This window comes from Dromiciops gliroides, chromosome 2 (genome assembly GCF_019393635.1).
Source record: "Dromiciops gliroides isolate mDroGli1 chromosome 2, mDroGli1.pri, whole genome shotgun sequence".
Taxonomy (NCBI): Eukaryota; Metazoa; Chordata; class Mammalia; order Microbiotheria; family Microbiotheriidae; genus Dromiciops; species Dromiciops gliroides.
In genome coordinates this window covers 707,189-734,792 of record NC_057862.1, presented here as the reverse complement: position 1 = coordinate 734,792, position 27,604 = coordinate 707,189, and the positions used below count along the sequence as shown (strand labels likewise).

At 49.3% G+C, this 27,604-nt stretch overlaps 1 protein-coding gene across 2 annotated transcripts in view; it reads left to right on the top strand.

Moving 5' to 3' along the window:
* ADGRA1 (adhesion G protein-coupled receptor A1) overlaps positions 1-27,604 on the top strand; it is a 299,237-nt gene that overhangs the window by 202,774 nt on the left and 68,859 nt on the right. The window contains exons 1-3 of one of the 2 annotated variants that reach the window (XM_043988670.1): positions 20,449-20,703; positions 21,472-21,706; positions 22,708-22,916. In XM_043988670.1, the coding sequence (XP_043844605.1) occupies positions 22,914-22,916 (3 nt within the window). In that variant the 5' untranslated portion in view covers positions 20,449-20,703; positions 21,472-21,706; positions 22,708-22,913. Of the gene's footprint in view, positions 1-20,448; positions 20,704-21,471; positions 21,707-22,707; positions 22,917-27,604 lie in introns of those variants that run through there. The other variant, XM_043988669.1, reaches the window with a different exon arrangement.

The following is a 27,604-nucleotide window of genomic DNA, read 5'->3' as shown; positions in this document are numbered from 1 at the left end:
TCCAGGCTATTAAGTCTTTGCAAGGTCTGAAGTCTGCTGTCATGGGACTCAGCCAAGACCCTCTCTCACTCACACACACACACACACACACACACACACACACACACAGAGCCAGCCCCTCCTCCACCAGATCCTTCCTCCCACAGCCACAGGCATCCAAGTGAAGGAAAACCGTGAGAGACTTCTCCACTGCCTCCTTACGTGGGCCTTGGGCCATGGAGGAAGGAGGGTCAGTCTGGTCTCTTTCAGAATTAACTGGCAAGTGGTAGATTTTCCCTGTCACTCTGGGTCATTCAATATTTGGAGCTATCAGGAGACAGAAGAGAGATTTTCTGCTCCATTGGAAGGCGTCTATCAAAGATTGCCTGAGGGCAAGCTCGGCTTATTTTAATTATTACGAAATCCTTTGGTGCCTTTTCATTCATTCCAGACCCAAACCAATAAACAGATTCATCTGCGCACAAGGTGATAGACAGGCCAAAGGACTTTGGGCAATAATGAGGTAGAAAGATTCCAGAAACGTGCCTCAGCCCCAAGATAAATTGATCTCTTTCTTTTCAAGGAAATTGCACTAGAAGGGGCCTTGATTTCCTCACACTTCATTTCTGAACAGGAGAAACACATCCCAAACCCTTTGCCTGGTAACAAACTTCAGGGGAAAGACCCAAAGGCTCTCAAGTCTCTGGCCTGAGCAATGCCTGAAATTTGTTCTAAAATGCAATGAAATTCATTTCCTCATTTGAAAAAATGATGTTTTGTCCTGCCAAGCAATGTTTCAATTATGTGTAAGTTGTGCAAAGTAATAGCCTTTCACCCAGGTCCTTTGGGAGGCAGAGGCTGAGATAGAGATGAGAGAATTGGACGGTGGATCGGGGCTGGAAATGGATACAGGCATCCTGCCGGAGGAGGAATAATTAGCTAGGGATGTGAGGACGGAGATGGGGATAGAGCAGACACTGAGAGGAAGGGGATGATGAGCGATCTTCTCTAGGGATGATTTCATCATTTGATCTGCCCGATTACTTAGGAAGGACTGGGCCAATGTATTGCTGAGACTGTCCATGCACTTCTAATGGGAGGAAGTGTGGCATGATGGGTATCGTAGTGTGCTGAATTTGACATCAGGGGAGACCTGGAGCCAAATCCTGCCTCTGACATGTTCTAGCTGTGTGACCGAGGCTAGAACAACTTCCCTTCAGCTGTCTCCTCTGTAAAATGGAGATGCTGGCCCCTGTAGCCCTGAGTTGTGGCCAGGATCAAATAAGATCAGGGAAGCGAAGTGCTTCATGCCCCCTTAATGCTGTGTAAAGGTCACCCCTCCTCATGAGCTGCGTTGTGTCATTTCTGTTCTCACGTGTGTTTCTGGGGGGCTGAAGAGGGAGCCTGTCTCAATGGCCTCAGAGGCTCCTTAGCTTGTGGAGGTACAGAGGGGTGTCCTGCCGGGGCTCAGGTGAAGGAGGGAGCTAGCCAGCTTGGACCTCAGAGTCTCACAGGGAGGTGTGGAGCCCCAGCTGAGGAATCACAGGAGGAGGCAGCCTTCGGAAGGGGGCGGTGCCCAGAGTGAGGGTCTCTGAGCAGGAAGGGCCACTCTCGATGGGTTCCCACAGCAAAGGCAGACCGGGTTTGCTTACGATACGGGAGCAGAAAAGTGGGACGTGGGCGAGGTGGCCCAGGTGAAGCATGGCTACAGCTTGGCTTGGATGCAGAGGCGGGCGGACGGCTCTCCCCAGTCAGGACAGTGGGACCCCAGAGCCTGGGTCCTCTGGTTCGGGCAGGGGGAAGGCTGGTGAGGAGAGAAGAGATGGAGCAGCTGGTCTGTCCCCACGAGGACAGTCGGACTACCTGGGTGTCCTTGCTCAGCTTTCTGAGCACGCTCAGTTCAGTGCTTCGTCCTTTGATTCGGGGCACTTGTGTGGTGTCCATCCCGCCATGACCTCAGGACCCTCCCCCCCCACCCCCAACCCACTTCATGCATTCAAGGGACAAGAACAGTTATTCTGGCTCCTGGGATGGGGGATGGGGCAGGGCCGTCTGAGGCAGTGAAGCGGGAAGTGAGGAACATTGTGGCTCTGACGTGAGGGGGCAGCAGAGCCCCACACGGGGGCGTGCTCTCCATTCCCTGTACCTGAAGCTCGAAGGCAAGTCAGTGCCCTGTGGCAGTTAGTTCCCTTGAACCCCAGCCTCTGCAGCCAAAGGAGTAGCAGAGAAGGCCAGGGAGCTGGCGTCCCTCACCAGAGATGCTTCTGAGAGATTGTGCCTCTCCCTTGGCTCATCACTCTGCCCAGGCCAGCTCTCCCTCCCAGGCTGGAAGGCACCCAATTGGGCTTCTGTAGAGGCTGCCTGGCACCCCCTGAGCTCATCTCTGTGGAAACTGCTGATGGGTGGAGCCCACTTCGGCACATCTGGGAGACTTCCTCCCAGGCTTGGCGAGCATGACTCCTACCCGTTACCTGGATTGGGCTCCCCAGGTGGCCCCCTAGTGGTGTGTTGTCTTTCCCCATTTGAGTGTAAGCTCTTGGAGGGCAGGGATTCAAAGCACCTGTACCTGGCACATAGTGAACGTTTAATAGACAAATGCAGGCTTGTGGGGGAGGGGTGTCCCCAAATCACTAGTCCCCAGGTTCACCCAACCCACTCTGCCTTAATGACATGAGTAGGTGGTGAATGACTGGATGGACTAATTCAGTCTAAAACAAGCACATTTAGCCCAAGCATTTATTTTATTGTTGTTGATACAAAGGGTGACAGAGAAGTGAAATTGTGTCACACCAGAAAAATGCTGTTATCTCAGACAAACGAGACTGGGAGGGAGTCTGGGTAAGGAAGGAGAATGCAGAAAAGGGCCTCAAGGCCAGTAGTAGTAGATTACAGAAAGGGGCCTCAAAGTCAGTGGTCTAGTTAGTTTAGTGTGCCAAAGGTTAAAGCTAGTTTGTACTGCACTTGCTTCATTAATTAATACATATTAACTGACACACCCCTGGGAAGGGGGGGACATGTTAAGGGGAAATATGTAGAGGTATTTTGGGAAAATTGTATACCTCTAGTCCTCAACCAATGAAGTAAAGAGGGGAGAGACTCTGTGTTAGATTTAGGGATAAAAAGAGAAGTTTTCTGTGACAAGGTGGGCCACTCTTTTATAGTGTACGCCCATTCTTGCAAGAATGTTGTAAAGCCTTCATATATTCACCAAAAGGGAAAGTCTTGAATTTTCATTTCTCATGGTGACTTTTCCTCTTTCCCTGAGCAGCTCTGGTGTAGACTTCCCATCCCACGCTCCACTCAGTCAAGATTTTAAAACACTAGCTATGTCCTGAAGAATTGCTGCTTTTTCTCATACCCATTAACATCCTGTGACCCTGATGGGACATATCCAGGTGGCCTGAATTCATCCTGCTCTGCCTGTCTATGTCCCAAGTATCTGCACTGATTCTTCAGCTACACAATCCCCATTCACTCAGGCTCCCTTGCGAGTCCCTTGGTCTCTCACTTCATTTGTATGTGTGCATGTTTTATTTCTGTGCGTGTGTTTGCTGCACAGTCAGCCAAGGAGGGTGTGCTTCTTCAGCAGAAAACGTGATCAAAGCCTCCTTGCATTCATACATCAGTCATAGACTTGGGGTCTGCACACTTTCATGATAGCCCATTGAGAACTTTAGCACCCTTAGTGTTATATTTGCTGAATTAGTGCAGCAAGTTGATGAGTTCCATTTCCAATTCTGTATCATCTGTCAGGAAGTGTGCTTCCTCTAATGAAATTTATAAAGTGGACAGAATGAGGTGGGAGGTTTTGAAGCTACTGCACACCATGTGACCCACCCTGGGGGAACACAAACATAACTATCGCGCCATACTTTTATTGATTAAGTCACTGGAATGGCAAACATTGAAGGTAGCCCATATGGAGAGCCAGCTGTTGTAGAAACAAGTTGTCTTTATTTACTGGGACGTCCCTAGGCAACAAATAACTAGAAGGAGATTTCCTTCTAAGCTCTTGGCCTGTCATTGGTAGGAAATGGCTCTTAGGACACGGAGATTGCTTATCCCCTCTACTATGACTGTCACCAGCAAGCTCACCCACCCTCCTATGACACTGTGCTCAGGATTTCAGGGATATCCAGCTCTAAAATGCCACCATGGACCCCATTGCTGCCTACCGATCATTCCCCTGCTTGGGTTGTCTCCTGATATTTGGGGCTGACGCTCACCTTGACCTCTGAGGCTCCACGCTTTCCTCGGTGTGTGCCCTCCATCCACTGATGAAAGTCACAGCATTCTGCCCTTCTCATCCTTGCCAGGCCTTATCCATGTTTTCTCAAAGATCTCCCTGATTTATCCACCTGATATACTTATGACCTCCATCGTGTTTAGCTTATGCCATGAATCTCTCTTAAGCAGTTCATCTCTTGTCTCCTATCTTGCTGGGATTCAGGTGTCCAGCATTTGCTGGACCCCAGATGATGTCCTTTCTGTCACTTCTTATCAGTGAGATGCTGCTGGCCAGACACTACAGCCTCTTAAAGACCCTCTGTCTTGCCTTCACTCTTTGGTGCAATGGGAGTTATGCCTCTTGTCCCATGATTCAGAGCTATATGGTATCCCTGGGAAAATATGTGTGCCAATATGGTGGGTCTTTGTGGAATGGAGCCTCTAGGGATTACTGAAAGCACAGTGTAAATTCCCAGATGTGGTGCACTCTGAACTCCTCTAATTATGTATATGACTCATTGTCCAATTCTGTAGAGGACATAAGTGCTGATGAGCTCACTCAAAAGGCTGCTTGTCCAGCTGCATGTCATATCCAGGGAAGCAGGCACTTCTCATGCCCTCTGTGTCCTTGCTCAATGCTGTGATGTCACTGAGGGTGCTTTGTAGGGTTCCAGGCTCAGTCCAGGTAGGGCAGTGTCTTCTGCAGATGGCAATGCTCATATGCTAACCATCAGCACATATTCTGAATTAGGTTGCCTGCTGTTCATCCCAGGAAGGCTCATTTCTCCCTGCCTTCCATATGTCCAGATGCAAATACTCAGTAGATTATTAGACAGTGGTCTCCACCGTTGCTTCTGTTGTACAATCTCCTGTGATACTTACAGATAAATGCAAGACAACTTGGCTGAGGGGAGCCTGCAAGACTGAATTGTGTTCCATTAAGCTAAGCTCTGTCAAAAATTAATCACCAATGGAACACAGTGAGACTCTCTGGTCTCTTACTCCTCTCTGGGAATCTTGTTCACTATGGAAAGTTCATTGTGGCAAAAATGGGGCTGCCCTGGCCATAAGATGAAGCTTATTAGGGGTAAATGTAAAGTTATGCCCTTAGGTTCAAGAAATCACCTTTCCAAGTGCCAAAGAGGGAAGGTGAACAAAGATGCCAGTGAATCTGAAAAAAAAAATCTGAGGGTTTGACTAGAATTCAAGCTCATCACAATCATCAGTGGGATGTGGCTCCAGATGGAATAATCAAAACAGAATTTAAATTTAAATTTAATTTAATTAAATAATCAAAGCAGAATTTATTTATAAAAACCAATGTAAATGATGAGGGTTAAGAAATGCAAATTATACAACCTGTCTGCTTTTAATATAGTAAGGGCCTTTGCTGCCTCTTGCCTTAGGATATGCTCCAGCTTACCACACCATACTCTTTCTCTGAGGGTGCTTTGTAGAGTTAGAGTTCGTACCACACCCAGGGCTCTAGGGGCCCATGCCCCCTGCTGTTTTATTGGGACCTCCACACAGGCTATGCCAGAGACTGGCCTTGACAAGCCCAGGATCTCTGGGATAGATCCTCTCAGGGTGGAGGGAACTGGGGCTTTTCCCCCCACATCCATCTGAACTGGCGTCCTATAAAGCCCATCGGGCTTTTTGGCTCAACTGAAGTGGAGGGGGAGGGGCACCAGCCCCTCTTACACAGAAAAAACAAACCTGAGGGCCTAAGGCTTTTTAATCTCAGCCCAAAGGCAGGGTCCCCAAATCAAAATAAATTTCCACAGTATTCAGAACCTTTCTGACTTCATCCAGATCATGTCCACTAACCATGGCTGTCTCCCAAGACTTTGTCCTAGACCCTCTTGTCTTCTTCATCTATACTATTTCACCTGATGATTATCTCAGCCCCCAAGGTTTCAATGATCATTTCTATGCTGATGCTTCTCAGCTCTATTTGTCTAGCCCTAACCTCTATGCAGACCTCCAGTCTTCAATTTCCATCTGCCTATTGGACATCTCAAACTGGATGTTGCACAGGCATCTTATGCTCAACATCCAAAGCTGTCCAAAACAGAAGCCATGCCTGGCATATACTAAGCCCTCGATAACCAAATACTCATCTCTGCTGAATTTGCCTTTTTCTGTCCAGGGCATCACCCTCCTCCCAGCTTCTCAGGCTCACAACCTAGGAGTCATATTCAACTCGTCAACCTCTTTCACCCGGCCACATCCAATATGGGCCAAGTTCCATCATGTCTACCTGTGTCCCATCTTGCATATGCCCCTTTCTCTCCTCTGATACCCTAGTGCAGACCTTCCTCACCTCTTCCTGCACTACTTCAGTAGTCTGCTGGTGAGACTTTCTGCCTCAGATCTCTCCTCACTCCCATTCGTCCTCCTCCACTTGGTTGTCAAAGTGATCTTCCTCAAGTGCAGATCTGGCCATGTAACTCCCATCCCCAGTCATAACCTCCAGCAGCTCCCTGTGATCACCCCAGGAGGGTCAGATACAAAATCCCCAACTTTCCCCCACTGGGCTTCCCCTTCCCTTGCCAGTCTTTTAGCATCATAAACTCTGTACTCCAAGGACAGTGGGGTCGCCACCACCTCCCAATGTGAAATGTTCTCCCTGATCTGATCATGTGGAATGATGTCCCTCTTCATCTTGGCCTTCTGGCTTACTTGAATGCTCTCGAGCTTTTGCAGGAAGCCTTTCCCCATCCCCCTCCCTTGATCGTCTCCCCTCTGCTGATTATCTTTCATTTACTCTTTATGCGTCTTGCTTGGATATAGTTGCTTGTGTGTAGTCTACCATGTTAGACTCCCCCATTCTAGCTCCCTGAGGGAAGAGGCTCATTTTATACCTCTCGCGGTGTCCCCATTGCTTAGCACAGTGCCTGACATAAAGAGAGAGCTTGGTGAGTGCTTACCTTGTCCATAGCCATGGCCAGAGCTTGTGCTGTGGGCTCAGCCTTTGAGGACCCAGGGTTGCTCATTTAGGACATCATTTAGAGGAGCAGTGGACATGCCACTAGGGGAAACTGCATCCAGGAGAAAGAGCACCCAGAGTCACGGGGCCAGTCTGTTGGGGAAATGAGACTGAAACAACCTTCTTCAGACACTAGATCCATCAATGGGCACCAGTGTGGGAGGTCAGACAATGCAGAGAGGAGAAGCCGACAGACACAGGACCTCATTTGGGCTGCTGGTGACTTTGTTGGCATCTTGTATGCTTGACCATGCTTGACCATTCTTGAGCACTGGTGACCCATCTGGATTCCATCAGCTTTCCATTTTGACCCCAGTTCCACTCCTCCTGCTTTCTATCCCAAACTATCCCCTTCCAGGTTTGGGGAGTTGTAAAGATGGCCCCCATTTCCATTGATGCTTTGTTCTGCCTGCCCTGTCCCTGTCAAGAAATGTTCCCTGAAGTCCAGGAAAGCTCAGTTTTCCTTGGATCTCTGCTTCCTTCCTTGCTTGTTTGGTGAATTCCCTGAACTACTCTTGACTTTAAATCGAATCAGCATTTTAAAAGTAAGAATTGGCCAAATATTTGGAGTTTATAAAGTGTGTTTTAAAATTAATGAGGACTGCAGTTTCATGGCCTTGGAACATAAACCCCAGATATGGCTGAGCTGTAGGAACCCATGGAAGCACTGAGTCCAGTCCCAACTGCTACAGATAAGAAAAGCAAGTGAAAGGACAGAAGGGAAGGAGGAAGTAAGGGAGAGAGGGCAAGGGAGGGAGGGAGGAAGGAAGGAAAGAAGGAAGGGAGGGACAGAGGGAGGAAAGAAAGAAGGGAGGGAGGGAAGGAGAAAGGGAGCGAGGGAGGGAGGAAGAAAGGAAGGAAGGAAAGAAGTAAATAAGGAAGGGAGGAAAGAATGGACAGGGGGAGAGAGAGAGGCAAGGAGGAAGGGAAGAAGGGAAGGAAGGAAGAAGCAAGGAAGGAAGGAGAAAACAAGAGAGAGGGGAGCACGGAGAGATGAAGGTTTGGAAGTCCAGGAAGTCAGGAACAGAGTCTATAGGGAAGGAAATGTTGACTGGCCCGGGGACCTCCCCAGCACAGCCCTTGGGAGAGAGAAGAGCAGCCTTTGTGTCTCCAACATGGTCTGGGATGCTCTGAATCTGCTCACTGTGGACCTGAGGAAGGTGAGTGGACATGCTCTGGCCCTTATCACTTTTCAAAGGGCAACTTTCTAAATAGGTATTATTATTAATGGTGACAAGAGTGACCTCGCTGGCCTCTTAAGCACTTGTCATGCATGTTTTCATTCAACTCAACATTGCTGTCTAGGAGCTTGTGCCTGCATGCTGATCTTATTTTAAAGAGGAGGAAACTAATGCTCCAAGAGGTTGTGACTTGGCCAAGGTCATATGGCGAGGAAATGTGGGGGTCAGGGTTCAAAGCCAACCTTCTAGATTCCACATCAAGGATTATTTCCATGATTTGTCTCTTCTCCCAGCAAGAAGGCCCCACAAATGTTGAGCTCTTACTGCAAATATAATGGCATACTCCAAACCAATCAATAAGACTGTGGATAGGTGCTTTTCTATTTCACTAATGTGTGGAACCCTTGAACCTGGAGGGGTCCAGCATAGCCCCTTCAATGGAGAGATTTGAGATCTGATAGAATCAGGAAGACAATCTGGGGGTCAGGGTTTGGGTTTCTGAAGGGCCCTGGGGACTCCCAATTTTATAGATACTGTGTTTTCACAATTAGAAATGAAAACAGAAATATATACTTATCTGATCGACGGTAATGAGGCTGGAGTTATTTCCTTGTGCATGATGGGTAATTACAATCCTGAGATGCGGGTGAAAGAGGACAGATTCCATACATTGTTCCTGCAAGGACCACTAATGATTGTTTACCTTGGAAACCACCAACAGCTCCTACACTCTCGTCCCAGACACAAGTGCCCCCTCAGTCACATCAGCAGCCTTCCTTGCTCACACATGGAAATGGCCCTGATGGCTCCCCATTCATCCGTAGCTCTGCCACCAGCTTGGAGTAGGCTAATGACTGCCCACCCACCCTGGGCTGCAGCTTCTCCCCATGTAGAAGGAAAGGGGTCAGTTTCATCTGGGGTCTGGGACGGATGGATGGATGAATGCTAGGTACATAGATAGGTAGGTAGATAGTAGAGAGATAGATAGATGATAGAAACAGGTAGGTAGATAAAGAGATAGATAGGAGAGAGCAGGTAGAGAGAAAGGTAGGTAAATAGATGGATAGGTAGATAAAGAGATGATAAAGAGATAGTAGGTAGGTGGAGAGAGAAAGATGATAGATGACGATAGATCACAAGTTTGATTGTGATTTGATTGTAATTTGATTGTGATAATTTCCTTTGTAATATTGTATATTGCATTTTGTCCATTTAAAAATGTGACCCTGAGAAGGGATCCACACAATAAGGTTAATAATTCTGAGGATCTCTCCCAATCCCAACATTCAGGATTCCCAAAAGAATGAAATATTCCAGGAAGTTTTGTCTTCCCTGGCCAGTGCCACAAGTGTGTTTCTGATGTTGCACCCAGGGCTGTAGGTTGCCCTTGGTCCCCAGAAGCTGTGACAGCATAGCCATCTCTGGCTGGATCTGTGCACTAGACAAACACGTGTTATACTATCTGCCCAAACACCAACCCTGTAAGACTAGGTGCCAAGAAGCTTACTACCAGGCGCTAGACACCAGGGGCTAAGTTCTCTGCTCCAATAACCAACAAGACAAAGAAAATCACCCGACGCTGATTTGTCCTCTATGCCCATCAGCCATCTGTCCAGTTGTGGAGGGAGTGTAGCCAAAACAGGGCAGACTGTGCTAAGGAAGACATAATTTGGGGACCACCTCTCAAGATAAGGATCTTCCCCTGAAATGGGTGCTCCTGCTTCCAACCACTTGCATGCTGCTGGGGCATCTTAGAGCCTTTCTCATAAGAATGCTGAATTCGGGGGCAGCTAGGTGGTGCAGTGGATAAAGCATCAGCCCTGGATTCATGAGGACCTGAGTTCAAATCCAGCCTCAGACACTTGACACAGAGCTGTGTGACCTTGGGCAAGTCACTTAACCCTCATTGCCCTGGAAAAAAAAAAGTTAGAGAGACAAAGATGTTGTCTCCACCCCACCCCCATCCAAACCCAAAGCCCCCAGGGCAAGAAGTCCTAAGGACACAGAAAGCACTTTCCATTCTTGATATGCCCCAGTCCTAGGGATGCTGCCTGCAGGTTCTCCTTGGAGAGGGGATAAAGGAGTCCAACTTTAAAAAAAAAAAGGCCTCTGTGATCATCTTGGAACAGAATCTGATGCAAGACATGAAGAAGCACAGAAATATCATTTGGAGCCACCAAATGAAGACCAAGAAAAGACAAGATGGAGACACACGTCACTGCAGACAATGCAATGGCTCCATTCCCATGACTAGGAATACCTCCCTTTGCTCATTGCATCTTTTCCTGGTATTCAAGGCCTTCTCTAATCCACACAAGCCTCCTTCCTTTCCAAGATAATCCCTTACAGTCCCCTACACACAGTCTATCATGGTTTCCTCTCTGTCCACCCCTCACCCCACTACCTTCCATGCCCATAAAGTCATCACAAATGCAGTGAGGACCCCAGTGAGGACTGCAAACCCCACCTTCCTTTTCAAGTGTCAGTGTTCACTTGGATCACATTTCTCCAGGTCATTTAATTATCTCAGAATTGCTGCACCCCTGGAGGCATCATGGTGCCCAGCCCCCTCTGGACAGGAGTCCCCTCTCCAGTGGACACACAAGTGTCATCCAGTCTTTTGTCACCCATTAATAGCTAAAATCCAAAGTACATTATCAATCAATCAACATTTATTAGGCCCCTACTATGTGCCCAGTACTGTGCCAGGTGCTTTCTGTCTGTATACCATGTGAGCCTCACAGAAATATTGTCATGTTTTCTGGGTTTGTCTTGTCCATCTTGCAGACTGGAAACATCCCAAGGGCAGGCACCATCTTTATCTAAATTTTGTGTGTCCTCTTACACCCAGCACAAGACTTTGCCCAAAGTTGGGGCTGGGACTTCACCAAAGACCCCAGGCCTTTTTCAGACCTGCTGTTCTCTGCACTTAGCTTGTTGCCTGGCACATAGTAGGTGTTTAACGAATATTGATTGACTGGCTATGTGAGCCTGCTGCTAAGAGGGGACAGCTGTGTTGGGAAGGATGTCCCAGGACTTCTCCAACGAATGCATCTCTTGGCCAAGAACAGTCACTGCTTCCATTTTGGAAGCTATGCTTCCGCAGCCCCCATGTGTGGCCATGTGCCATGGGGGCTCGGGCTTTGGGAAGTCTTATATGGGCCCCATGCGAGCAGCAGAAGAGTTGCCATCCAAACCCCCCATCTGTTAATTGTATTGCCAGCTTCTCAAATCAGGCTTTGCCTCGCGGTGAGAACAGCTCTGTGATGGAGTCGCTGCAGACATGTTTGCATCGGCTTGGAGGATGCTGGGGGCAGGCAACTGGTTGTCATGGCAACCCCAGCCAGTTTTCCTTCCCTTGATGAGTAATGCTGGCTCCCTACATGATGCCGAGGGGTCATGGCTGGGAGCATCGAGTATCTTCCAGCATCCATCCCCTCAGATGCCTCAGCTTCCATATTGAAACTGAATGCTTCCCATTTTAAGCTCCCAAGACCCCACCAAATGCCTAGAAAGTGAGCATCAGCACCCTCAGGAGCTCAAATGGTCCCAGCTGATGCCAGGTGTCTCTTACCCAGCGAGGGAGGTGGTCTCTCCTCACAGGACGGTGTTCCCCTCTTGCCCACTCTCACCCACAGGGCTGTCCAAAGCCCTGGACAGGCTCTGCCCAGCAGAACAGTGAAGTGATTGGGAGCCACAGAGGATCTTGGATAGTCTGGCCAGGGCTGAGTGGGCCTGAGTTTTAATCCATCACCCAGAGAATTATCCCAAACTGTTGCATATTTCTCATCCAAGGAGTTTGGCCTTTTCTTACCCCTGCTGAGACTTCTGGCAGGGCTCCCCACATTCAGACAGAACGTATGTGGCATTACCAGGGGTGGGGGAGGGGGTAGCCACTTTACTAACTTCAGAAATAGGCTCAGGGCAAACATCAACTGGTGTCCTACAGCCTTTCCCATCTCCTTGTCCACAGCCTGGGATTTGCCAATCTTCCATGCTTCTTGGGGTCTTGGGCGTCAGCCCTGAGCTGTTTTGTTATGTGCTTCCCAAACTTGAACCCAAAGGCTGGATCTCTGATGAGAGGTGCATGATGCCAAGTAAAAGCTTTCCCTCACTCATTGAAGATGGGAGCTGCAACCAGGAGCCCCCTTAAAGTCAGAAGCCTACTTTGGGGCCCCATTGATTCTATTTCCTTTCCTAAAAGCTGTTTTGTCAGGGCCTGGCTTGGCCCTGCTGCTACTGTTCTCCAGTTCTGTAGTGCTCTGAGCTTGCCCAACTACCGCTAAGCAGCTTGGTCCCCCTTGCTTGTGGTCCATCCTTGGAGACCTTGTAACCAGACTCCCAAGTCCTTGCTAGGGCTTTATGTTTCATTCTCAGTGTTCCAATGGACTTCTCTGTCTCTGCTTCTCTGAGGGGCACATCGATGGGAGAATAATCACACATAGTCTTTCCTCTCCCTCTTTCTTTTCTGTTTAATGCCCTTTGGTTAAGATTCGCAAGACTCCAGAAAAGACAAACAAATATTTTTACCAGTCCAGAGAGGAGATGAGATACAAAGTCCCTGCAGACAACTGCGTTGTTGATGAGTGCATGAGGGAGGTGCATAGAGAGAACAAAGAGGGGGATTTGGCCAGGCCATTCCTGACTGCCAGGAGCCCATGTAGGGAGTCAGGGAGAGGGGAGAGGAGGCCTTGAGCTGGGCTTCATAGGCTGGGAGAATTTTCATCAGGGTTGGAGGAACAAACAGGGTGTCCCAGATGTGGGGAACCTGGTAAGCAAAGGCAGGGAAAGGGATTGGCTTTTCAGGAAGGGAGGAAGTTATGGTGCACGAGGCTGGGAAGGACAGTGGTGAATGATGGGACCCCATTTGCATTCCTTGGACAGTGAGCAAGGATTGATGGGACCACATACGCAAACTAAAAAGGCTTATCTATAGCTGGTAAAGGACAGATCAAAGGAGGTGAGGGAGGAATCAGTGAGCCCTGAAGCTGTGACTTCATTCTTGGGCTATGGCTGTGGCTATGGGAGCACAGGAGGGGGGAAGGATGGGAGAGAGGATGCAGGGAAGAGGAGGCCATACAGAGATGCATGGAGGGCATGGGCAGCTGAAACCTATTACCCATGAGGAATCACAAGGGAGAGATGGACAAATGTCCTCAAAGAGATGGATGATGGTTCATCACATGTTGAGAGTGAGACATCATCCTGGAGTAACCTGTGTGTACCAGTTTTGCCTTGCCATGGCCAAGGAACTTAAGGCATCCCCCTGACCCCCACCCCACTCCTACATGTTGGACAGAGGTGGGTAGGGGTGACCCTATGAAGAGAGTTTGTGGAATGACAAAATTTGTGTCTTCCTAGTAGATTCCTAAGCTATGTAGCATATGTGCTGTAATTTAGCCAAAACAGTCTTGACTTTTGCATGACAGAAAGAGCAGGTGAAAGGGAACAAGCATTGAAGAAACACCCACTATGTGTCAGGCAACATACTACATGCTTTATGAAGTTACATGGATGGCCTGTGATGGAGACACATGAGGAAAATTGCAGGACCTTGGAATATTGGAGTCATTTCCCTCTCATTTAGCTACCAGCATCCCTTAGGAGTGGCCTTTCACTTCATTATTAAAGAAACATGATTTCTTCCATATAGGCTTATATATTCCAGTTCCCAGAGTTCTGTAGGGCAAAAATCTCACTTAATAAATTGTGGTAATTTAGCACACTATAAAGGCACTCTCCAATACATTAAAACATATCTGTTCTCCAGTTCTCTTAGATTTTCACTTCTAAGACTATTAAAGCATTTACAAGTAACAAGCCCTTGAGGATACACACTGGCTCATAACCTCACAGGAGATACAGGAGGATCCTTTGTCCCATCATTTCGAATAAAGCTCTGTTTAAATGAGAAGGGCTACTATTACCATCACATTAATCACTGCCATGCCACCATAACTGCCTACCACTATTATTGCTGTCATGGTCATTTTCATGAGGCAGCTAGGTGGATAGAGTGCAGTGGATAGAGACTCACAAAGACTTGAGTTCAAATACAGCCTCAGACACTTAGAGCCGTGTGATCCTGGGCAGGTCCCTTCATATCCCTCTGTCTCAATTTGCACCCATGTAAAATGGGGATAATAGTAGCACCTACTTCACAGGATTGTAGGGATCAAATGAGGTGATATTTGTAAAGTGTTTGACAAACCTTAAAGTGCTATGGAAATGTTATGTTATTATACTCCTCATTAACATTTCCATTGTCTCCATAGCCTCCATTGTCATAATTATTATCATCCTCATCAGTAGCAGTTGACAACATTGTTGTCATCATGGTGTTCATCACCATTCTCATCATTGGTCCCATCCTTCTTCTCCTTCCTCCTCATTGCTTTGTACCACTCTGGATACTGTCACCATGCTTCTCATCATCATTAGTGTCTTCCTTATCCTTCTCCACCCTCTTGTGAGGGGCATAATCATCACTCCCATTGTCTCCTTTGTCACAACAGCCATCATCATGGCCTCATTGTCACTATCACTGTTAAGTCATCTTTGTCTTCCACCACCATCATCATCGCAGCTACCATCACCTCCATCATTCACAGTCACCATTATTATTGTCTATTATAGTCATCATCAATAGACTCCCCACCACCTTCATCGCTATACTTATCAAGATGACCCTCCTCAGCATAAGCATTGTCATAATGTTGGTCATCATGGTCATTGTCCTCGTCACCATCTTGATCCTGATTCTCATCCTCATTGCCACTTTCATCTTCATCAGAAAACTCACCACTGGCATTATCGTCATCATGATCCTCATTGTTATTGTCACTTTAATGGAGGAAAATCACAACAGCCATGACAGTTACATGTCAGTGACAATAAGATTCTCCTTCTCGCTGCCATTGTCATCATGTCATCATGTTATCACCACCACTGATATCATCACCACCATGACCATTGCTGCCATCACCTTCAACATCATTGATAGCATCGCTATCATCAACATTGTTGCCATCATTGGTATAATCACTACCACCACCACAACCACCATCGCCACCACTGCTAACATCACCGTCACCATTCTCACCAACCTTATTATCATGAGCCTTCTCCACCTCACTATGCCCATCACCACTCCAGGACTGTCACTTCTTTCATTATCATTTGTCCCAACAATGCTCAAGTTTCCTAAAATACTCACACAAACTAACATGGAATAATTCTCCCACACTACTGAATCATCACACTAGCCCTACTGAGCAAACAATCTTCTCTGTTCCAGCCAGATGTGAGACAGCTTTCTTGGCTTCCTTTTGGCTGGAATGGCACAGCTGAAGGCCCCATGGAACACTTTGGTCTTGAGGCCTGTATTCACTGTGGGCAATAGGAAGCTACTATCTTGATTTCATAGTGTCTCCCAGAGTTTCAGGGGCAAAAGCTGGCACCCAGCTGGTGGGGGTTGTGGAAGCTTCGTCATCTAGGAGCATAATGGCGTCTGTTATCACCACGAGTCACATTGAATAATATTTTTGTCCTCACTCTGAGAAATCCCTTATCTCCTTTTCACAGTGACTGGAGAGGTCTGTATTCCACATCTGTGAAATAACAAAAATTAGCATGTAGATTGTTTCATAATAGGTGATTAATCCTGACAACATCCCTGTGAGCCAGATCATCATTAGAATCTCTGTTTTACAGATGAAGAAACAGAGATAGGAGGGTGCTGGGCCACTTCTGGGCCACTGCAGGATTGGATGGCAATGCTGAGACTCAGACCCATGGTTCCCATCTGCAGGCCAGTGCTTGAGTGCCAGACTCTGCAGATCTTTGCCAGCACAGCCATGAAATATGCCTTTGAAAATGATGCAGATGATGCTGTTGGGGAGAAGGGAAAAGCCTGAGTGTGCTTTAAACAAAACGTTTGTCTTTGGTAAATAACACTTAAGCAAAATGTGGTCCAAGGGGCTTCCAAATGTGGGCAGGAAACCCCAGACTCAGAAGCTTCTGTCTAGATTGAAAATAAAAATAGCATCTATTCATGAGACACAGTACAAGGGACATTTCTCACAACATGCCTGTGACATATAGGGAAGACTAGTGACATCCCTTATGCATAGATGAGGAAACTGAAGTCCACAGTCACACAGCTCATAAGTGGCAGAGGCATATCAGGTATCAAGGCTGTAAGTTGTGGGGCTATTAGTACTAAGGCCAGTAAGGATGGGGGAGAAAAGGGAAGGCAGAGAACCTGGTCCCTGAGAGGCACCATTCCAGAATCAACTCTCTCTCTGGGGAAGGAGGAGCCTGGTCCAGGTTAGGGTTGAGGCTACATCTGTGCTGCTCCAGAAGGTGTTCCCCAGTACATGGTGTGAAGCTCCCCTGATGCCCCATACCTGAGGCTGGGTCTCCTTGGCCCATGGTATCCCATGAAGGAGGTTACCTGGGCTATAGACCTCGTGAGACTCATCTTTGTCAAGGAAGAGTTGTTTTTTTGTCCTTCATTCTCTAAGGAGGCTAAGACCTCAGGAAGCAATGTCATAACTTGCAGTGAATTGGATTTAAGTGAGGGTGGGCTATGCAAGGTCACCAACTTTCTAGAGAAGGGGAGGGGGCATTTTGGCTGTTCATGACCTAGGCTGGGGGCAGTGCTTACCTTTTCTGTAAGGTGAGATGAAGCTTGAATTATATATGCCATATGCTGTTAGTTAGAGACTTACGTGAAAACTGAGAGCCCTTCTACTACCTCTATAGACCTGGGCACAAGTTAAATTCTGATATTCCAAGAGGAGATTCTGATCAAGAGCAAAATAAGCCAAATGTTGGGGTTCCTAGTGAATACTTTGAGGAGGGGCAGGGAAAGAGAGAAGGAAGTCTGAGGATGGGAAGCTATAAAGCTGGAGACATTGTGATTTGTGAGATGACCATGAGACAGAACTGAAGTCACTTAAACCCAGACATTCCAGTCACATTGCTGGCAGGTCAGTCCTTGAGCTCTGCTCTGGAGAAAGGACATAGCCAGGGGCCAGATTGTAAACCCTTCAGATGATCGAGGTTGAATGGTATACTGCTGAGTCCCTTCCCTGCTCCCAGGCTATGCTAGCACTGAGGCTCCTTCTGCCCCATCAGAAAGGGCCAGTGTCGGGGGTGGGGGATGAGGGGGAAGACAGCACAGTGGATAAAGCACTGGCCCTGGATTCAGGAGGACCTGAGTTCAAATATGGCCTCAGACACTTGACATTTACTAGCTGTGTGACCCTGGGGAAGTCACTTAACCCTCATTGCCCCAGGTGGGGGCTGGGGGGGGGGGACACACCAGAAAGAAGTTTGCATCAGGAGTGGGTTGGAGTGAGTTTTGTTTTGTACATGTTGAGTTTGTAATGTCTATGGACTGAGAAAAAGCTGTTAGATTTGGCACTTAGAGCTCACAAGTGACTTTGGAAAGAACAAGATCAGTTGAACAAGGAGGTGGGAAGCCAGGCTGCAGAGGAGTGAGGGGTGTGAGAAGAGAAATGGAGACAATGAGTGTGAATGGATTTTTCCTGGACTTTGGCTGAGAGAGGGGGGAGGTGATGGGATGTTGGGTTTAGTGAGAGTTCTTTTAAAAAAATTAGGAAAACAAGGACACTTTTGTAAGCAACAAGGAAGACACCAGGGAGAGATTAAAGACTAGAAATTGGGTAAGACTAGAATAGGGTGAACTGCTGGAAGAGATTGAAAGGGTTGGGTAATGTAAGAAACATGTGCAGGGATTGGCCTTGGCAAGAGAAAGAACCACCTCTTCATAAAATGCTAGGGTAAAGAAGGATGGAGTAGCAGGGGTAGGGAGTGCTGTTGAGAGTCTATAGAAGGAAAAACTTCCTCACAATAAGTCTTGTCCCTCACTCTCAGGTCAACAGGCTTCTCGCTCTAAGGCTTAAATTTTTTTTTTAATTTTCAGTTCCAGATTCCCCCTACACACACACACACACACACACACACACACACACACACACACACATATCCTCCCTCACCCACTTAAAAGGTAAAAAAATGATACTCACTGTACATATAAAGTCAGGCAAAACATTTCCACATTAGCCATATTGCCAGGGAGAGCAAGAAAAATAAAGTGAAAAAAAAAATCTGCTTCCATCTGTACTCAGAGTTCATCAGTTCTCTCTCTAGAGGTGAGTAACATTTTTCATCATGAATCCTTTGGAAATGTCATGGATCATTGTATTGATCAGAATTACTAAGTCTTTCACAGTTGATTATTATTAAAGTACTGCTGTTGCTGTGTACAATGAACTCCTGGTTCTGCTCATTTAACTTTATATGCACTCATATAAATAATCCTAAGATTTTTTTCCCTGAAACTTCCCCCTTTATCATTTCTTGCCATATAATAGTGTTCCATCACTATCATATATACCACAATTTGTTCAGATATTTCCTAATTTATGGGCATCCTCTCAATTTCCTATTCTTTGTATACACAGGTCCTTTTCCTTTGATCTCTTTAGGGTATAGACCAAGTAAGTCTTTCTTTCAAGATTCAGAGAAAGATTTCAGAAAGGCCTGGAAAGACTTGTATTAACTGGTGTATAGTAAAGTGAGCAGAACCAGGAGAACATGGTGCACAGAGACATCGATATTGTTTGATGAAGAACTGTGAATGACTTAACTATTCCCAGCAATACAATTATCCAAGACAATCCCAAAAGACTAATGATGAAACCTACTATCTACCTCCAAAGAAAGAACTGATGATGGACACAGATTGAAGCATGCTACTTTCACTTTCATTTTCCCCTTTTTTCTTATACAAAATAACTAATATGGTAATGTTTTACATGATTGCACATGTATAACCTATATCTGATTGCTTACTACCTTGAGGAAGGAAAGGAGGGAAGGAGGGATAGAATTTGAAATTCAAAACTTTAAATAAAAATGGTTATTATTTTTTAAAAAAGAAGAATTTAGTGATGCAGTGGGAGTTTGTATAATGCCCCCAAAGGGAGGGCTACATGGAAATTTGATATTTCCGTTGTTTCTCTCCAAGAATGATTTAAGCACCTTGAAGTCAGGGACTTTTATTTTGTCTTTTTGTCCCCAGTGCCTAGCTAGATGAATCTCACACAAATTGCAGACACTTAATCATTTGTTGAATTGCCTTAAATTTCTCCTTTAAGAAACTCCCCTAAAAACCAGAAAGGAACAGAGAGCCTTCCTCACCAGAAGTTGGGCCTTCCTCGATCCTACAGACCTTGCTTGTCCCCACACAAAGAACGTGTGTTGGTGAGAACGCCCGCCTTGGAAGGCCCAGTCAATGAGGATAGGCAGGCCAGGACAAAACCCGCCATCACACCGCGTGAGGAGGAGCTGTCCAAGGTTGGCATTAAGTGATCTTCGGAGTTTAAACCAGGACGTCAGACTTTGAGGAGGCCCCTCTTTACCACGGGCTTGGTTTTGAGTTTTGTTTGTTTCGAGGGAAGAGATGGAGAAAGAAAGGGACCCAAGGGGAGCAATGGAGACAGCAAGGGAGGGAGGGCCATCAAGTCACCGTTTCCCACTTGGAAAAATACCCTTTCCTTTTTTGGCAAGTTCCGAGGCCTCCTAGGGAAACGCTCCCCCAGACTCCCCTTTCCCCCCTTCCCTTTCTCCGTCCTCTGTTGCTGCCCCTGTCCTACAAGCTACTCTGCAACATTTGAGATGGCTGAGCTGCACAGGCAGCTGGGAAGTGGGAGCGTTAGAGGCAGAGACATGCGAACCTTGGGCCCCTGGGGTCTGAATTAACTGGGAGAAGGAGGCTGCTTCTTCTGGTCCGCTGGGTGTGGAGCCCTCCTGTGCTTGGGTCCAGCGGCTGGGCTCTGAGGCGGGCTCCTGGATTGCAGAGTTCCACTCGGGCTACAAACGCCCTTTTAATGCCGAGATCATTATTCGGCTAAGACTGCGTGTGCACTAGCCTGGAGGAAGGAGATGGCCCGCGCGGTCCACTGCCTTAAATACGTTCTCGCGGTGAGAGAACGGGAGGCTTTTCCTCTCCTTTCTCATATAAAATAACCCTCTGCTGGGGGTGGGCGAGACGCTTCTTGGAATGTCTCAGAGTCCCTGTCGGTCTCTGTCTCGCTCTGGTCCCAGAGAGCCTTCACGCCAGCTGGACCGGGAGGACGAAGGCGGGGAGAGGAAGAGGGAACTAGCCCGGCCGCCCTCGAGGGCTCTTTAAATCAAAGCCTGAGCCCGAGCCGGAGCTGGGGGAACCGCAGTCTTCCCTCGGGCCTGGGCTGCCGCTGCCCTTGCCTTCGCCGCCGCCGCCGCCGCGCTCCCAAGGTCTGCAGCAGGAGCAGCAGCGGGGAGAGATGGAGGGAGGGAAGAAGGGAGAGAGGGAGGGAGGGAGGGAAGGAGGGAGGCGGCCCCGCGGGCGCCCACCCCCACCCCCGCCCGCCCGGGAGCCCGCCCATCCCCATGGCGACCGCCCAGGCTGGCCGGGCTCCGGCTTCCCGTCCCCGGGAAAGGAGACGAGGAGGAGAAGCGACAACAGCGGCAGCGGCCACAGCATCCCCAGCATCCTCAGCATCCCCGGCCCCTCGCCCTCCCTCCTAGCTGGCTGATGCAGGACTCTGAAACAGCCTGCCACTGCCTGGGAGAGATTGGCTCCTAATTCTCCCTTCTCCTTGTCTTACCGCTTCCCCCCACCCCTACCCCACCCCCATCACAATTCCTCTTCTTGGCTGCCTCTGTTTCTTTCCTTGGGTCTCTGCTTCCCTCTCTCTCCATCTTCTATCTTTTCTCTCCTTCCCTTTCCCCTCTCCTCTCTCCCCTTCTCTCCCTCTCCTTTCTCACTCCTTTTCCCTCCTCTCTTTCCTTTTCTATTTGCTTCCCCCTTCTCTCCTCTCTTCTTCCTCTCTCCCTCTCCCTCTCCCTCCCTCTCGCTGTCCCTCTCCCTCCCTCTTTCTTCCTATCTCTGTCCCTCTCCCTCTCCTTCTTCATCTCCTTTCTGTCCCTCTCCTCTCTGTCCCTCCCTCTCTCTCCCTCTGCCTCTGCCTCTCCCTCTCCTCCCTCCCTTTTTTGTCCCCTCCCCGCTTCCTCACTGTACAGAACGCCGCCTCGGCCGACGGCGTCACTGTGGTCGCCTCAGTCCATCTGCCCCGGCCGGCCCCCTTCGCCGGAGCCCCCGCCCGGCAATCTGTTGATAACTCCACCTGCAAGCTGAAATTGATCGTCTTTCGCAATGGGAAACTCTTCCCCAGCAGCAGCTCGAGTAACTGGTCCAGCCTTGAGGCTGCTGGGAAGCAGAGGTCGGTGGCCACTCCAGTTGTCTTTGCGCAAATAGGTAAGTACTTGGGGGCATCATCCTTGGCGTGGAGCTGGAAGCCCCGGCTTCTGTTAAGCATGGCAAGGAGCCGCAGGATGCTGGCAGAGCTGGGGGTGGGAGGAGAGGGAGGGGAGCTCGCGAGAGCGGAGGCTCTCTAGCCGGATCAGAGAGAGCTTCTGCCCCTTGCTTGCATGCGTGCACAAACACATGCATACATCTATGTCTACAGGCATGCATGCACACATACATACGTAGTCCTTTCATTGACAGTCTGGGCAGCTCGCTAGGGGATGGGGGCGGCAGCACTGCTGTTCGGTAGAAACCAGCCTCTGGCCAACTTTATGCGAAAAGATCAGCGGTGGAGAGTTGGGACTATAGCCCAGCTGCCCTGGGCACCCGGGTTGGGTCTGCCAGCCACCAGGCTGAGCCAAGGCAGCCCGGGCTGGGAGATGGGGCCGGAAGCTGGGGGCCTCCTACCCAGTTTCCCAGGGTCTGAGAGCGAGGCCTCGAATGCCTCGGTCCAAACTTGTTGCTGTTTCTGAGAAGGCAGACGCTGGTTTGCCTCTGCCTGCAAGGCTCTGCCGGGAAGTTCCGGGGGGCTTTGTATTAGCTGCGCCTTCGGGCTGTTAAGCCTGGGAAGAATGCTAGGACCTCGGTAGAAGCGGGGCCCTTTCCCCGCGGCCCGCCAACCCCTTCAGAGAAGCAGAGAGCTCTTTGCGGTGGCGTCCGGAGCAGAGACGAGGCAGGTGGGAGGATAGCATCCTCTCCCACCGACTGCCTGAAGATGAGGAGCCCTGCCTGGCACCTCGTCCGCGGGACATCAGGGGGTCAGCCCCGTGGCTCTCTGCCCCAGGGAAGTCCCTGGGCAGCAAAGGCCAGCAGCAGCCCCCAGTTGCCCAAGTGGGGTGGCTGGCAGCTGACCTTGTTGGGAAAGAGGGAGCAGGCGTTGGGCTGGGTTGGGCTGAGGACCCTCGTGTCTCAGGCCGTCTCTGATCCCACCCCGCCCGCCTGCCTTACAGATGGGTGCAACCTCAGCAACCTGAGTGCTCCAGTCATCGTCGGCCTGAGGCCCTGGGCACCAGGGCTGGCCCCCGTGGCAGCCGTTTGGGATTTTGACCTTCTCGCCGGACATGGAGGCTGGCGAGGAGACCGGTGCAACTTAGTCGGCTCAGCGGGAGACCTCCTCACCCTTCAGTGCCCGCACTGGGGACACTTCGCAGTGCTCATGGTGAGTGTGTATCTATGACTTGGCAGAAATGTCGGGACACCCCCGGGCCTAGACCACTGCCCTCGAAGGGGTCCCGAGAAGCAGATGAACTACCCCCTAGATCTATAGTCCTCCGCCACAGGCTTGGGTGCCGGGAGTTAGAGAAGGCCCAAGGCCAGCCGGCAAGGAAGGGCAGGACCCCCAACGGCCTCCCACCCGCCCAGGGTCTCGGGCCGCTAGTCGGCAATTTTTTCCAGATAGCAGGGAGGCTGGCGCTCCTCCCCGACCCTTCCTAGTCTCCCACCCCCTGGCTCAAATCCTACAGGCTAGAGGAGGGCAGGGGAGGGTAAGGCCGGCCTGGGGCCAGGGACTGGCTCCGTCGCTCTCCTACTCTTAAGGGCCGACCGCTCCATGCCCGGCTCCCTGCTCTGTGAGGATCATACTAATTAGTCTCGGGCGTGCTGCAATGGTGAATCATTTGCCCGCCGACCAGGAGAAAAGCATATCGCACGCTCTGCTGGACAAGCCTTGGTCTTGTCGGCGAGCTCCCTCCCTCTCTCCCCTGCTCCCTTGTTCCTCTCCTCCTTCACTCTGGGAGTTCACGTGACGGCTACCATCAAGGCCAAGGGTCCTGTCCCAAAGAGGTTCTTCGGGTTGAGGGTGCCGGGGGTGGGATGGGCTGGGCTTGCCGGCACACCCACGTCGGGCTGCAGGGGTGGCTTACTGTCCCGGAAGCACCCCCACCTCCCCTCCTCCGAAGCCATCAGCTCTCCCGACCCCGCCCCTGCCACTAATTACCTCCCCAGTCCTGCTCTCAGCACCACCACCCCGAAAGTGACCCCTAAGCAGGGGTTCCGTGGAGGTCAAGTCTCCAGAAAAGGGGCGGGGGTGAGAAAGCAGAGGGTGGAGGAGGCTGGCGTCCGGGCTAGCCTGGAGGAGGTAGCTGCTGCTCTCAGAATGGAGAGGGGAACCTGATGGCTTCGGGAGACTGGCAGGCGATAGAGCTAGGGGATGCCCACCGGCCCCGCTCCCCTATCCAAGTCCAGCAGGCTTGCTCCCAGGATTGGGGGGGGGGGGCAACCCTTTGTCATGAAGAACCTGACAGGACCCAGGAAAGACTTGTGCCGATAGGTGTTTGGTTGGTGGGGGAGTGACTCCGCAACTAGGGCCGAGCCTTCAAGGCAAGCCAGCGGAGGAGCTGTGTGTGTCTGTGTGCTCGCCTGCGTGCTGTGTGTGTGCCTGGGTGTGCTCCGAATGCCGATGGCCTCCTGTCAGATACAGGCCGATGGCAGCCAACCTCGAGGGCCTTCTCTGATGGGGTCTAGGATGCAGGGCTCAGCAGACTCCCTGGCAACTTCCTTCGGTCCACAATGGCCCGGGAGCCCCTTGACACCGGGGCCCTGAGGGGGCCTGAGAGGGAAGCAGTCAGGCCCCGAAGGGGAAGAGCTTCCACCTAACCCTGGGACTGCCTCCTTCCCTCTGGGGCTGACTGGTTCTGCTTCCCCTTCACCCTTCAGATTGCTGGGAGGACTTCCAATTTATTTAAACCAAGCAGGTGCCATACCCACCATGCCTGGCTCTGGCTAGTTCAGTTCAAGCCTGACCCAACAGGCATCTATTAAGCACTGACTGTGTCCGAGGCCCAGGAGAGGCTCTGGAATACAGAGGCAAGAAAACAGGCAGGATACAGAAGTGGACGCAGACCCAGGTAGAGAGAAAATCCTTTGAAAATGAGGGCATCTGGAACTAGATAGATGAGAAGATGGTGCTTCAGCTGAGTTTGGAAGGAGACCAGGGAGTCTAATAAGGAAAAGTGAAGAGGGAGTGCATTCCAGGCATGTATAGTAGAATGTACAAAGGCATGGAGATGAGAGATGACTAGTATATTAGTACTAGGACATGGAGGAGGAGGAGGAGGAGGAGAGAAGGAGGAGGAGGAGGGCCAACTTTACATGACACCTACTATGTGTCGGGCAATGTGCTAAGTGCTTTATAATAATTCTTTCATTTCATCCTCACAACCCTAGGATATCAGTGTTATTCTGTCCATTTTACAGATGAGGAAACTGAGGGAGAGAAAGGTTAAATGACTTTTCCAGGATCACACAACTATTCATTATCTGAGGCCAGAAGAGGTCTTCTTACCTCCAGGCCTGGTGCTCTACCCACTGCACCACCGAACTGCCAGTAAGACTAGGAAGTGATTGAGGGCAGGTTGTGTGGGCCTTAAATGCCACACACATGTGTGTATGTGTCTTATACTGAGACAAGGGGAAGCCACTGTGGTTTATCAAGCAAGGGGGTGCCATGATCGCATCTGTACTTTGGGGGAATCCCTTTGTTAGCTTCCAGGATGATACAATTCCATGTGAAGATGATGCAGGCGAGGAGATGAATGGAATTTGTTGCAATAGAGCAGTGAGAGAGGGTTCGGCAGCTCAAATGCACATGGCACCATGTGAGCAGAGAGATGGTGTGGAGACAGCAATGGTGATGTGCTGAGTGACTGATCGACTATGTTAGGGGAAGGAGAGTGAGTAAAGGAAGACAGGTTGGTGACCTCTAGTAATCCCCTTGACTAAAATGGGAAATGTCGGAAATCTTGAATTGGGCTGGGGCCATCATGAAGGAGTTCTGATATGGACATATTGGGTTTCAGATACCTGTAGGATATCCAATTGGAAGTGTCCCCTAAGGAGCTGGACATGTGTGGAGACAGTCAGAGACCAAGGAAGGAGAGGGGGCCTGGGGAATCATCCATAAAGAGGACTGAGTGTGTTAGTGACAAGAATGAACCCCCAAACCTGAGTTTTCAAAAGAAATGTATTTATATAGTAAAGGAGAGAGCTGGAAAACAGTGGGCTCCTTTTGAGTTCAGACAAGGGCATAAGGACATTTGCCTGATTGGCCTCACATAGGCAGTAGGTAATCTCCAGAAAAGCTAAGTTTGAGATGGACCCAAAACAGACCCAAAAGAAGTCCTGGGTGGGGTCTATGCATTCCCTACAGCCATCCAGACTCCTGGGAGGGTCCTCGAGGTCAGCCTGACCTCTAGAGTAAGCTTTCAGCTCTAGCCATAGAAAACTAGGTTCCAACAATATCAATAAAGAAGGTTGTCTAATATTTCCCATAATTGCCTAGGAGCTGATAAGATCCCTGAGAGAGTGCTCATGGTGTATTGTGTTGTTGTTCAGTTTTGACTTGGTGCCGTAATCATTAAAAGAATAACTCTGGAATAGTATATCTGAGATATCTGGTTGATATCTCAGACTGAGGTGAATGTCATGTTGCTAGCCAGGCTGCTCTCCCAGGGAGCTCTTCCCAATCCCCTTCATGTCACCAGACCATAACAGACTATGTTCCCCTGCCCCCTATGGAAGGAAGCAAATATTTGTCAAGTGTTTACTATGTGCTAGGCCATGATAGATACAGTATTAGAATATTTCTCAGTCATTTCAGTCATGTCTGATGATTTATGATCCCATTTGGGGTTTTCTTGGCAGGATCCTAGAGTGGCTTGCCATTTCCTTCTCCAGTTCATTGTACATATGAGGAAACTGAGGCAAACAGAGTGAAGTGAATTGCTCAGGCTCACAAAGCTAGTAAGTGTCTGAGGCCAGATTTAAACTCAGGTCCTCCCGACTCCAGGCCTGGCATTCTATCCACTGTGCCACCTAGCTGCTTTAATTCAAAATTCATTAAAAGAAAGAAATAAAGAAAGAAAGGAAAGAAAAGGAAGACAGTCCCTGCTCTTAAAGAACTTGCATTCTAATGGGGGAAGACAACACACAAAAGGGGTCTGAAATTCATGGCCAGTGGGGGTGGGGATTAGGATGAAGGTGCCAGTGCTGGTCATGGTTTTGAAATGTGGGAAATCAGGAGCAGATCTGTGAATGAAGACTGACTAACCTGGGTTCTTCCACAAAATGAAGGCCCCAGGAGGAACTCTCTAATGGGAGAAGGGGGCCAGCACTACAGACAAATGTTCCACGGTGGCACATTGGTGGCCACACTGGTGGTCCAAGGTTCCTTCCAGATGCTGGTGAGAGCAGCTGCAGTAGTGGTTTTGACATCAGGGAAGTCAAGAGCAGAGAAGAAATGGAAACACTTGGGCCTTAATCAGCCATTGGGGGAGGGGGGACTTGTTCCCCTACACAAACGATATTGGTCATTCTAGGCTCTGAAGGGAGTATCTGTGGGTCCCATCTGTCACCCATCAGAGTGAATGTGGGGTGGATGCAGCCCCCACTCTTGTGTTTCTTTGTGTCTTATTGGACATGGGTCTTTTCACTTTTTGAAGAGTGATTCAGGAAAGATAGATTCCAGTGTCCATGGGACCAGCCTTGGCAATATTCTCAAGCGTCAAGAGGAGCTAGGTTCAAAGTGTCTTTCCTAGAAGAGTGGTTGGCCCTTTCCCTGACTTTCCATTTTCCTCACCTTTCTGCTAATCAAGTTTTGACTCGATGATATATGCCCACAAAGGTGTTTAGCCTCATGGATGATGCCAATCTGGGGCACTTCCTTGGTCCTTGGTCTACTGAATCTATTTTCAGCAATGGGTTGTTAAGAAACAAAGACAGAGAAGTCTGGATTTGTGGAGATCGTCTTAGTGTCCATGTTTAATTAAGGACTGAATGCTTGTTATCGTAAACAACCAAGTTTCCATCATTCTTTATACCTCAGGACAAAATGGCAGTCTCAGATGACTG